Source organism: Seriola lalandi, unplaced genomic scaffold, assembly GCF_002814215.2.
Source record: "Seriola lalandi dorsalis isolate HSWRI2012SDOR001 ecotype SW California unplaced genomic scaffold, Sedor1 jcf7180002054482, whole genome shotgun sequence".
NCBI classification, from domain to species: domain Eukaryota; kingdom Metazoa; phylum Chordata; class Actinopteri; order Carangiformes; family Carangidae; genus Seriola; species Seriola lalandi.
The window spans coordinates 834,604-846,572 of NW_019525035.1; the positions used below are offsets into that span (position 1 = coordinate 834,604).

Consider the following 11,969-nt stretch of genomic DNA (forward strand, 5'->3'; position numbering starts at 1 on the left):
TGTGTGTGTGTGTGTCTGTGTGTGTGTGTGTGTTCACCTTGATGTCGGAGCTGAAGTTGTTGATCTTGCCGCAGCCGGCCTGCTCCAGGTGATAGTTGGCCCAACGCAGCAGCAGCTCCTCGGGGGACAGTTTCATCAGATCCTCCAGACTCTCTCCATCACGCAGCAGAGCGATCAGAGCTGCACACACACACACACACACACACACACACACACACAAACACAGATTATAATATATCTATTTTGCAGCTTTCAGTCTCTATGTTCCTAATATATATATGTGAATCACGCTGGAGAGATTATTAGAAACACCTGATTTAATCACACACACACACACACACACACACACACACACCTTCGTTCCTGCTCAGCTCGATGTCGGCAAACAGTCCGATCTTGATGACCTGCCACAGCAGACCCAGGACCAGGTGCTGCCTGCCCTCCTTCAGGTCCTCAGCTCCGATGTTCACCACGTGGCAGCCGATGGCCGACGCCGAGTTCAGAGCCAGGTTCAGGTTCTCCTGTCAGACCCAAGACCACGACACAGGGTGTAAAGACTGGGGCTTATAGACTGAGCAGGGAACAGTGTGATCAGACTGAAGACCACTCTGGTCCTCCTCCTCACCTGGATGGTGAAAGGTGTGAGCTTCTTCTTGTTGATGGTTCTCTCGTCGATGGTGTCGGGGACGGACAGGTTGATCATCTTACTGACAGGAGAAATCAAACCAGGTCGTTACATCAGCTGATGAGCCCTCATGACTTTGATATTAATCGATTAGTTTTAAATGAAAAGTACCAGAGGACGATCCCGTCTCCCATGGCGGTGAACAGGTCGTTGTTGTTGGGATCCATCGGCAGAACGTGTTTACAGTCGCCGTCCTTCTCCAGAGCTTTATTGATCCAGTTCACAAAGGCCACTTTCTCCTCCTCTGCGGACACAAGAAAAACCACGTCACATCACTCCTCGTCTACGTCGGCCATTTCCCCCGACCTCTGACCTCCCAACCGTCGCCCCACAAAACCTGCGTTAATCAATGAATGTCAATCAATGAGTTTACCAGCTGTGTGAAGTTTTTATATTTTCTTTTCCACTTTCATTGAGTTTCAAACACAGATAAACATTATAACATCTTTTGTGTATAACAGTCATTTTAACAGCAACAATCAAACATCAATGAGAGATGTGTTTTATTTTCTCCTGTTCGTCTTCATTCATTTACTTTGAGTAAAAAATAATTAATTTCTCTCTAAATCTTTAAATTAATTGTAGCATCAAGTTTTTGCTTTAATTAAAAATATATGTCACTTTGTCACTTTTCATTGGTCGTTCTTCTTCTTACTGTTAAAGTCGTGCTCAGGTGTCGCTATGTCGTTAATATGGTTTTAATCTAATCTAACCTCATCTCTTCTGGTCTGATTGTGTGTGTGTGTGTGTGTGTGTGTGTGTGTGTGTGTGTGTGTGTGTGTGTGTGTGTCTACAGACCTGAGTAGGAGTGCTGGGTGCCGGACTGCTCTGAGGTTCCTGCCACGCTACAGATTCCCTCCTTCTTGTTGATGGCCTTCCTGAAGGTCTTCGCCACCTCGCTGCTCTTCAGGCTGTGGACGATCTGAAGGTGGAGACACATTGTTTATTAATATTATTACAACTAATGATCTAAATCAGTTAAATCAGTTGTTATTTACAGTCTGCACTGAAACAGTCTGGTGTGTTCCTTCAAACACATGAAGCTGGTGGGACTTCTGTACTTTAATAAAGTAGGAGAGTTTGAATGCAGGACTTTTACTTTGTAATGATGTACTTTTACATTCTTGTATTGGTGCTTTTACTTCAGTAAAATATCTGAGTACTTCTCCTACCGCTTCCCTATTTCATCAGAGACACAAACAGTTTCATTCAAAAGGAAACAGAAAGTGAGTTTATGACATTTTACTGAATATTTATTCTTAAACGTGAGAACAGACGAGGTGAGTGATTTTCTTTCACCAACTGAATAAACTAAATACTTGGAGAAAATGTGGAATTAATTCAATTCTGTCCAGGCAGATGATGAATTGTTAAATTTTTAAAATTAAACTTTAAGCTACAAGTTGTCAGTTTCCTTTTATTTCAAGAAACAGCTTCTTCTTCGAACCATCAGCTGGTCAGTGACCTTTGACCTGTGACCTCACCTGAGTGAACTCGTCGAAGGAGAGCTGGTCGCTGGTCTTGGTCAGCTCCTGGACGATCTCTCGGACCCTGTACCCGGGCAGCGCCAGGTTAGCGGCTCTGAAGAGCTCGGTCAGCTCGGCTTTGCTGATGAATCCATTGTTGTCCACATCTGGAGGAGGACGGAGGGGTCAGAGGTCACCGACAGGGAGCAAGAAAACATAACTTTAATACTATTTTCATACCAGAGACGACGCACTTTTTGAACGCACATTCAACCTGGTCAGTGTTGATAATGTCACGTCTGAAAACTCTTAGTTCTCTCACCGATCTTTGCGAAAGCTTCTCTAAGTTCCTCCAGTTCCTCTGGAGAGATCTGCGCGGGGGTGGCGGCCATGTTGGGAACCTGAAACTGACAAAAAAAAACAAAAAAAACAACACCGTCAAATTAAAAGTCCAGTGCTGACGAGACGGGACTGTCAGACTGAGTGGTGCAGAAAAGGAGGAACCTAGAGATGTTTATCTCCTGATGCAAACTGCTGACAGTTCTCACTTCTGCTGGTCGAACACTTCCTGCTTCTGCGGCACTTCCTGTCTCACAGAGACTCATAGTGTTCCTCTGCTTGTTATTGGTGTGTGTAATAAGATCTGAGCACCTGCACAGGTAACCTGCAGCTCTCTGACTGCTGGACAAACGTATGGAGGGAAGTTAGTTAACAAATAATCTGATACAGTAAATGTAATGACTGATAAACTGGATTTATTAATAACTCATGGCTCCAATCGAGAAGATTGGAGCATCTCAGTGTCTGAGACCATTAATTATAAACTTTTCTGGGATTCATCATTAGTTCATCAGATTATATGATGTTTCTCATGTTTGGAGTCGCTGAATAAATATTTTTAATCTAAGAAAACTGAGACTCGTCACATCTCGTGGCTGATTTGCATTTTTTACCTTGTTTCACCAGCACGAGTCCCAAAGTGTCACAGATATTATTTCTATTAGGAAGAGGAAAAGCAGTGAGGAAATGGACATGCAAATGAAAAGGAAACTGCTCTTTTAAACGCCTGATTAAAATCTGTATCCTAATTCATTTTGTGGATCCAGTTATTTAAATTTAATTTTTCCTCTTTTTAAACTTATGAGTTCATTCATGTACTTATCAACTGTTTTATGTTGTTTTTATAAACCTTTCTTTAATTTAAACTATTTATTGATAGATTAATATTTGATTTGTAAATTAATTTCATAATTGCTCTTTTAAAAATCCAACAATTAATTACTTTGTAATTTAGTATATCTATTATAAATAAATACATTTGCAAACACATTTATTTCTGCACATTTGTATTGTACAATTAGTTATTAATTAATGAAATTTTTATTACTTATTTCCGTGACACTTGTGGTTCTCCATATAAAATAACAAACAAGTAATTAAATAGAAATGAGACCAATGATTCCTGTCACAGTTACTGAATCCAAACAATAGATTTCATCCAGAGTGATGTAATAATGGAGGGTGGATATGATCAATAATAAATCAGGATCATTTACTGAGTTTCCCACAGGACTGCGGCTTAAATCAACATCTTTCTGAAGTTTCTGTAAATATCGATTAATTGGATGAAAACCCATAAAGCATTTTAAAGAAAAACAAACTCTGTCTCCAATAAAACTGGATCAACATGATATTAATCTTATATCTCTTTTTAGATTCTTCTTTTTGTCTAAGAAACATTAAAACATTGTCAAAAATGTAACTGAACTGAAGGTGACATCTTCAAACGTCCAAGAAAAAGTAAATTATTCTTATCAATCGACTGATTGATCGGCTGAATTTTTGAGCTCTAAAACAAGATGTTATACGTTATATTAAGTGAATTGCAGCCATCATTTTGTGGTTGTTAAGTTAAGTACAGCTCGACACAGATGTTGAGCTTTGTGTCTGTGAAGGAAGGAAACAGCTGAAGAAGAGTGAAGCAACTCTGAGAAGAAGCTGATCACATGACACAGACATTTTATTACAGCTTCTCATGATTCACTTTAACTGTGCGTTTGCAGATCCTTATTTGGTAGAGTAAAATGTGAACTGGTGCCAACAAACACACACACACACACACACACACACACGCATACAGACACACATATGCTCACACACACACACACACACACACAAACACAGACACACATATGCTCACACACACACACACACACAAACACGTACAGCATTGAGAAAGACCTGAAGAGGACATTTTAAACCACAAAGACTGACTTCGAGCTTCAAGATGAGCGATTAAACTTCCTGCTCTGCTGGAGGAAAAATTACTTAGAAGAGAAACATCACCTCATATATTTCTGCCTGTGTCTGTATGAAGCTGGAGGGTAAAGTCAGAGTTAATGATATTCTGTCTATTTGTTGCCCTCTAACACTGATACTGGACAGTATCACTGTAAAATCCAATGCAGCATCACAGCTGTATAAAAAGAATGAGGAAGCACAGACAAATGTAATGAAGGAGAAGTCAAGATGATTTTAATATGAGGGAACTAATTCAGCATTTGTTGATATAATTCAGTATTTGTTGATATAATTCAGCATTTGTTGATATAATTCAGTATTTGTTGATATAATTCAGCATTTGTTGATATAATTCAGCATTTGTTTATATAATTCAGTATTTGTTGATATAATTCAGTGTTGATATAATTCAGCATTTGTTGATATAATTCAGTGTTGATATAATTCAGCATTTGTTGATATAATTCAGTGTTGATATAATTCAGCATTTGTTGATATAATTCAGTGTTGATATAATTCAGCATTTGTTGATATAATTCAGTGTTTGTTGATATAATTCAGCATTTGTTGATATAATTCAGTATTTGTTGATATAATTCAGTGTTGATATAATTCAGCATTTGTTGATATAATTCAGTGTTTGTTGATATAATTCAGCATTTGTTGATATAATTCAGTGTTTGTTGATATAATTCAGCATTTGTTTATATAATTCAGTATTTATTCAGGCACATCAGTGACAACCTACGACTTCAGCTGTTACAGTAACGCCTCATGCACACACATTACTAATTCACTGCACATGAATTAAAAAAAAGAAAATAGTCCTCAGACTTTTTGAACTCTACAAACATGAACTGAACTGAACAAACCCCCCATTGATTTATTCAGAATGTATCAGCATTTAAAAAGTATAGAAGAAGACAGAATGACTGGGCGGCTGCTCAGACCACAGTGAACTCTGGGTAAACCTCCAACACCCGCTTCCTCCCACTGAAGCACAGACACTTTTACATGTTGTTAAAATTATGACTTTTCATACTAATGTTTTAAAAAACACAAATAATCGAATTTTGATGTAAAACAGCTGAAGTTTATCTTCATGAGATCAAACATGAGGTTTTAAAGGACGTGTACATAGATTCGGAGATTATTTTTAAGGACGTCCGTCTTATCTGTGTCGTGGCTCGTGGCAGAAGTGAGAAGTGACTTCAGTGTCTCTGCAGCTCAGAAGCAGAAATGAAACTTGGCTCTGATGAATTCAGCTCTGCGTCTCCTGGAGCCTAAATGTGGCCGAATGAGTCACTCTGACACTTTAGGTGCAGATGTCACTGAGCTGCTGCTCTGAGCTTCTCTTTCACCTTTTCTGTCCAAGTTATCAACCTTCAGCGTCGGTTGTGAGCTTGTACCTGTGTTGTTGTAATTATTTTTTCTTTTGTCTTTGCTTTTAATTTCTTTTATATTATAACAAGGAATTTGAACCAATTACTGTTTTTTTTAATTTGGTTGTATTTTATTAATATTTGCTGCTTTTTTTATTTTAATTTTTCTCTTTTTCTCTTGGATTTCATGGTTAATTCATGTTTTATTTGCACATCTTTTTACATGCAGAGGATTAGCAACTGCTACAGAAACTAATGGAAATCCAATTAAATAAACATATAAACGATTTTTATTTATCAATGCACAGGATTCACTGATTAATCAATGCATATAAAATTAATCACCATTAATTTAAAGATTCATTTCACACTTTAAACCAAATATTTGTTGTTTCCAGCCTCTAAAATGAAGATGATCTGTTTCTTTTCTCTTTTATTTCACTGTGCTTTGAATATTTTAGATAAAATGAGACATTTAAAGACGTCGCTTTGGGCTCGGTGAAGTTATTAATGGGTATTTGTTAGTTGCAGCCCTGCAGCCACCCAGGCTTTACTGGGAATCAAACCACCACCAGGGAAGCTTCCATCCAAATGTGGCACAAATTTTAAGCAAATTTCCTGAACATCTTGAAAAGAAAATGCAAATTAAAGTGTGTTTGAATCTGCTACTGTTGTGTGAACATGAGCTGACTGGTTCCCAGAGATAACAAACAACAAATATTCTCTCTTGGAAACGCAGCTATAGTAAAATGAAGTTCACAGATCCCTGCATTCAAACCTGTCTGGTGAGAAATCTCCTATGGCCTGATGCCAGACTCTGATGTTTTCACAGGAACTAACTGTGGAACTATGGAGGTTTGTTTTTATGTAAATAAACCGTCAAAACAACAAAAACAAAAGAAAACTTCTCTTCATCCAAATTGTTTCCAACACAGAGGAAGGAGTTACAGGTGACGATGATGGGAATGTGTGATGGGAAGATGAATCCATCAGTTTATCTGTAACTCACATCTGTATCAAAGTTAAAAATGCTTAAAGGTTGTTTTGTTGTTTTATTTTAATATTGAGTCAAATTTCTCTGAGTAATGCAGAAGTGTTGTTGGCAGTGCTGATCCCACTGAGAATCAACAGCTACTGCTGCTACCTCTGTTAGCTCTTGTTTACGGTCCCTCAGACTGTTTACAGCAGCTAACAAGCTTAGCATCATCTTTAGCTTCTGGGAGCCAGATATTTCCCTCAGGAGCTGCTGGAGACCAAACCAGAGCTAAAAGAGAGGGAATAGTGACCAGAAACACAACTCCAAATGCATGATGGGTCAGTGAGTCTTTCTGCCTCCTAGTGGTACAAAATAAATCACGTAATGCAGCTTTAAGGTCTTAAAACAGAGGACAAAGCTGATGGAGCTCGATGGGCAGTAGCCTGATGTCACTAAGAAGGCAGAGCCCTGTATGATGATGCTTCTCTCCCATAATCCCTAAAAACTGCTCTGCAAGGACACAAACTACCACTCAAGACAAGGCAGCAACTTTTCTACATTTTCAACTTAAATGTCTTCTTACATCTGGACTTGCAGACTGGCTTCCTCCACAAAGTTTTATCACGGGTGAAGTGTTGTTTAGCAGCTTTATCCAGAAGTGGGACAAAGTCTTTGTTTTACAGGTGCGAAGGAAGAAACCTGTCTTCACTTTGTCTTAGTCCAACAGGTGAAATCAGGTGAAGGTGCTCTTTAATATGAGCTTTACGTACGAACAGAGAAACAGTTTACACACGAGTTTAACTCGAGTCAATCAGGCCAGATCTCTCCTCTCCTCCCCACACGACAACGTCCTCGTCCTCTTCTCACCTGCCTTAACGTCAGATCGATGACGCTCTTAACTTCACGACTTGTTCCATCAGTACATCAAAGTTTCCCTCACACAAGTCACGAGGAACAAAGTGACAGTTCAGTAAATTTACAGAAATGACGTAATAACAAGATCTTTTTAGGTGTGTGTGTTTTAGTTTTAAAAAGTAATCAAGTAATTAAAAAACTAGACAAGAAGCTGATAAGATCTCATCACTGTCACATCATTTCGTTACCTTTCGTTAACCAGGTGAACCACTTTGTAAGTAAGGCGCCCTTTAGTAAATCCTCATTTGGACTTTTTCTGAGGGGATGGACGTGTGGATCTCTTCACCCACAGACCTGCTGCTGGCTGTTTCATGGTCCTGTCATTGTATTGCGTTTTTACTGTATCATCGTTTGTGTCTCGGTGTTGTGTGTATTTTCTTGTTGAGTTAGAGGCCGTTGGTTTGTGCTATTCACTAAACACACAGAGTATTTCCTGTTTTTACCGTCTTTACATCTGAATGTGGCGATTCAAGATATCATGACGTGACAAGACACAGTGGCGAAAGTGGTCTCAGAAGATATAAAATCATAAAGCTAAAGTCACACATCACTGTGAGTCTTATAGAGACACCAGATTCATGACTCTAGTCCAAGTCATGTGACAAAGCTCTGCACTACCAGAGGGATCCTCTCTGAGCAGCGCGGCCTTGGTCGCTGCCGTCGCCGCGGGATTTGCATGTGCTGAGCCTCATTAGCATGACTGACACGTGCTTGAGTTCCCCTGACCAGATCTGCTACAGCTCCACATCCTTCATCCACCAACATGAAGAGATTCAACTCTAATGAAATACTCTTCTGTATCTATCTTCTGTACTATCTGAGCTTCTCTTCATCCTGTCGCTGGGTTTTTTAGTTTTTTTTGCAGTTGAAGTGAAGCTAACCACAAACTTCCTTTTCAGCTCGTTGCAGTGGTTTAACTTCTTCTTCCTCTGTTCCCCTGCAGGCCTCGCGCTGCCGCTAACTGCTCTCTTCTTCTCATTTACACAAGTTTGAATGATTCAAATCAAACACTCACAAAGTTTTCAACATAAACAATGTAGGTTTGTTTGTCCGGTGCTGTTTTATGAAGCTGGATGATTTGCGAGCGGAGCAGCAAGAAGTTGAAGCAGCGACGGAAGCTCGGGGTTTAGATTATGAAAATTTAGTCTGAGCAAGAGTTAATGCAACAGCAGTGGATTTCAAACACAGTTACACACTCTGTCTTCTCCTCTTTGTATTTTCTACACTTCCTCTTTCACACAAACAAGAATAAAATAAATCAAAGTCCCTCTCAGGTGCTTCTCGCGCCACCACGATGCCTTCAGGGAACACCCGCATGGCTCGGAGGCCACATGGACTCATATTTCCTTACCCGGGAGGTGATGCGAGGAGGCTGGTGATGTCTGGGCGTGGAGGACTACTTGTTGTGTTTCTGTCGCTCTCTCTGTTCCTCAGTTGGTCCGTGTGGCTGCTGTGCTGCTCGCTGCTCAACAGGCACCGACAGCAGGGCGACAACGCACGTATTCAAATCTACGAGGAAGGAAGTGACAACACAACGCTTTCAGAAACAGGAATGAAAGGTTTTGTCTTTATATGGCGATGCACGCTGGCTTCAAGGCAAGGTGACCCTCGCAACCTGGTCTGAAGGAATTTTGGTGACATGTTTCCGGGTTTGAGAGGGGTCAGCGGGACTGTGATGGTGGGAGGTTTAGGTCTCTCAGGAGTGGGGGTGTTAATAGAAACCAAATCCACTTCATCCATTCAGACTCAATAATCTGATCAAGAGGTTTATTCATCTACTCAAGCAGCCAGAGAGACAGGTGTGCAGAGAGACAGACGGGTCGATAAAGAAGCTATAGAGATATAGAGACAGACAGGTAGCTGGGAGGACACAAGGGAAAACAATCAAAAAAACAGGAAGTTATTTTGAAGAAATACAGGTGGAAAGACAGGTAGTTAAAAGACAGACACAGATGAACAGGCAGAGACACAGACAGGTGGTTAGAGACAGACAGGTAGTTGGAGATGCCAGTCGAAGCTTGAGATAGACAGGTAGCCTAGTTAGAAACAAGGGTGTAAATATAGAGACAGAACGGTACCGTTAAGTAAACAGTTAGATAGACAGGTAAGCAGACAGGTAGTGAAGAGTCAGACAGGTGAAGACAGACATGTATATAGAGACAGATCAAAAGGCAGAGACACAGACAGGTAAAGAGGCCTCCATGTCCGGAGGCTGGACACACACACACACACACACACACACACACACGTGTTTGAGTTGACAGTTGCTATGGCCGTTGCTAAGGAGCCTGTCTGTTGAAAGAGAAACCGAAAAGAAAAAATCTGTCAAGTAAGATTGTTATTATTTCTTCATTCTGGGTGATTTGATTAACGAGCTTCAGCCTTTTACTGATAAAATATTAAGTTAAATAAGATTAATTTGTTCAGTCGAGTCAAACAACTAGTTAGTCGGAGTTAGCTGGTTATGGTTAGTTAGGGCTAAGGTTAGGGTGCTATAATTTGTACTAAATTAAATTGATCTTACAACAAACCTGCTATTTTAACTAATCTCTACGGTGTTGATTAGTGATTGATTAAGCTATATAATTGCACCATCTGTTAATTATATATTTAGTATGAAGAGTCTCTGTTAAGTCGTATTAACAGCAGCTGGCAGGTAAATGCAGTAAAAAAGTATTTCTCTCTGAACTGAACTGGAGCAGCGTGAAACCTCTAACTTGTAGTAACTTCCACAGCTGCACGACACTTCATGAGACTTCACACTTTGACTCCACTTCACCTCAGAGACAAACGAGTATCCGACAGCTGGATTTGGAGAAAAGGAGGTCAGAGAAGAGAGGAGAAGTTTTGTTGGTGTTTCCTTGCAGCTTCATATGAACATTAATAAACTCTGCTGTACTTTCACATCCTGTCTCCTGACTCTCAGAAGTACAACATGACCTACATGATCAGTCCACATCATGTCCTCTGACCACATCTGGCTTCTTCGGAGGCCCCTGGCCCCGAAAAGGACCCCTCCTGTTGTGAAAACCCCTCCTGCTCCCAGACCTTCAGGTGAGCTCACCTCAATAATCCAGTCAGATTCTGTGAACAAGAACAAGTCTTTCATCCACTTCACTTACTGGTGTCACCACTCTTCACCGCAGTGATGCAGCCGCTGCCCCTGGATCAAGGCGGCGCAGGTACCAGGGGACCCAGCAGGCAGGATGCTGACACCCCCGCACCGAGGGTAGCCCCACCCACACCTCTGCTGCCCGTCGCCTCCAAACGACTGACGGACAGAATCACTGCGGGTTTCCCCCGTAAACCAACACGAACCCGCCCCAGGAACCAGCTGCTGGAGCTCCTTCAGTCAGGTTGATCTGCTGCTCTGTGGCATTGATTTATATAACTCAACCAGCAGCTGCATTTTAACACATTAATAATCACTAGTGATATCACGTACTGCATCAACAACTTCCTCTATTAACCACTGTTCATCCTGTGGTGATCCAGTGATAATTTTAGCCCCTGATTTTGATTTAATTTTAGTCCTCTGACCAAAATAGTTTTTGTCAGATCTGATAGTTGTGGCTGTAAGAGCTATTTACTAGTTTGTTTGTTGGTTTTTCTATTATTTATGAATCTGTATTATCTCCTGTTTTTATGTATTTCTTAAATTATTATTATTATTATTAACAACAATAATAATAATAATAATAACAGTTCAGTCTGTATTTTGGCAGATGTGCGGTTCCAAGCTCCACCACCCACCTTTTGCCTCAGCGACTTCCTTCACAACCATAATGGCTCCCAGCACAACTCCCAGTTCCCACCAGCCTGGCTCCAGGACCAGAACCAGAACCACCATTAAGTGGAAAGACAGACAATTATTTTGTTTGGATTTATTTATCATTATTATAATTTGTAGGTTTTCTTATTTTTCATATCAAAATTATAGAAATGAAAATAAACCAAATGTCTCTTAAATGTTATTATATTTCCTTTGCATCATTTTTATTTTAATGTGTTGAAATAAATAAATAAATAAAATTAAAAAGTCACGTGTCAATGACGTGCAGGTAAACAAACGCTCAGCCAATCACAGAGAGGGCTGTGGGTCAGCTGACGGCAGTGAAACGTCATCAGTAGTGTTGTCAAAATGGCAGGACACGAGCACCAGCACCACTTCTCCCTGTGTTTCTGCGACTTAATGAGGTAAACGTCTCCTCAGCCGCTCTCTCCCGGCTCGGAACCAGGTCTAG

At 40.4% G+C, this 11,969-nt stretch overlaps 3 protein-coding genes across 3 annotated transcripts in view; 2 read left to right on the forward strand and 1 right to left on the reverse strand.

Annotated features, from left to right (window-relative positions):
• lcp1 (lymphocyte cytosolic protein 1 (L-plastin)) overlaps positions 1-9,235 on the reverse strand; it is a 26,190-nt gene extending 16,955 nt beyond the window's left edge. Inside the window, exons 1-8 of the mRNA XM_023412496.2 lie at positions 9,077-9,235; positions 2,474-2,558; positions 2,170-2,318; positions 1,484-1,607; positions 797-929; positions 626-707; positions 356-521; positions 38-180 (exon numbers count right to left, since the gene is read on the reverse strand). Of these exons, the coding sequence (XP_023268264.1) occupies positions 38-180; positions 356-521; positions 626-707; positions 797-929; positions 1,484-1,607; positions 2,170-2,318; positions 2,474-2,543 (867 nt within the window). The 5' untranslated portion in view covers positions 2,544-2,558; positions 9,077-9,235. The remainder of the gene's footprint in view (positions 1-37; positions 181-355; positions 522-625; positions 708-796; positions 930-1,483; positions 1,608-2,169; positions 2,319-2,473; positions 2,559-9,076) is intronic.
• Positions 9,236-9,947: 712 nt separating this feature from the next.
• On the forward strand, positions 9,948-11,818 carry LOC147818770 (uncharacterized). The gene is made up of 4 exons (XM_087175684.1): positions 9,948-10,550; positions 10,652-10,779; positions 10,872-11,081; positions 11,451-11,818. The coding sequence occupies exons 2-4, from the start codon at positions 10,686-10,688 to the stop codon at positions 11,576-11,578; spliced, it is 432 nt and encodes a 143-aa protein (XP_087031810.1). The 5' UTR covers positions 9,948-10,550; positions 10,652-10,685; the 3' UTR covers positions 11,579-11,818.
• A 6-nt stretch (positions 11,819-11,824) lies between these two features.
• The window catches only part of LOC111659517 (GDP-Man:Man(3)GlcNAc(2)-PP-Dol alpha-1,2-mannosyltransferase-like), a 5,132-nt gene continuing 4,987 nt past the window's right edge, over positions 11,825-11,969 (forward strand). Inside the window, exon 1 of the mRNA XM_023412499.2 lies at positions 11,825-11,922. Within this exon, the coding sequence (XP_023268267.1) occupies positions 11,867-11,922 (56 nt within the window). The 5' untranslated portion in view covers positions 11,825-11,866. The remainder of the gene's footprint in view (positions 11,923-11,969) is intronic.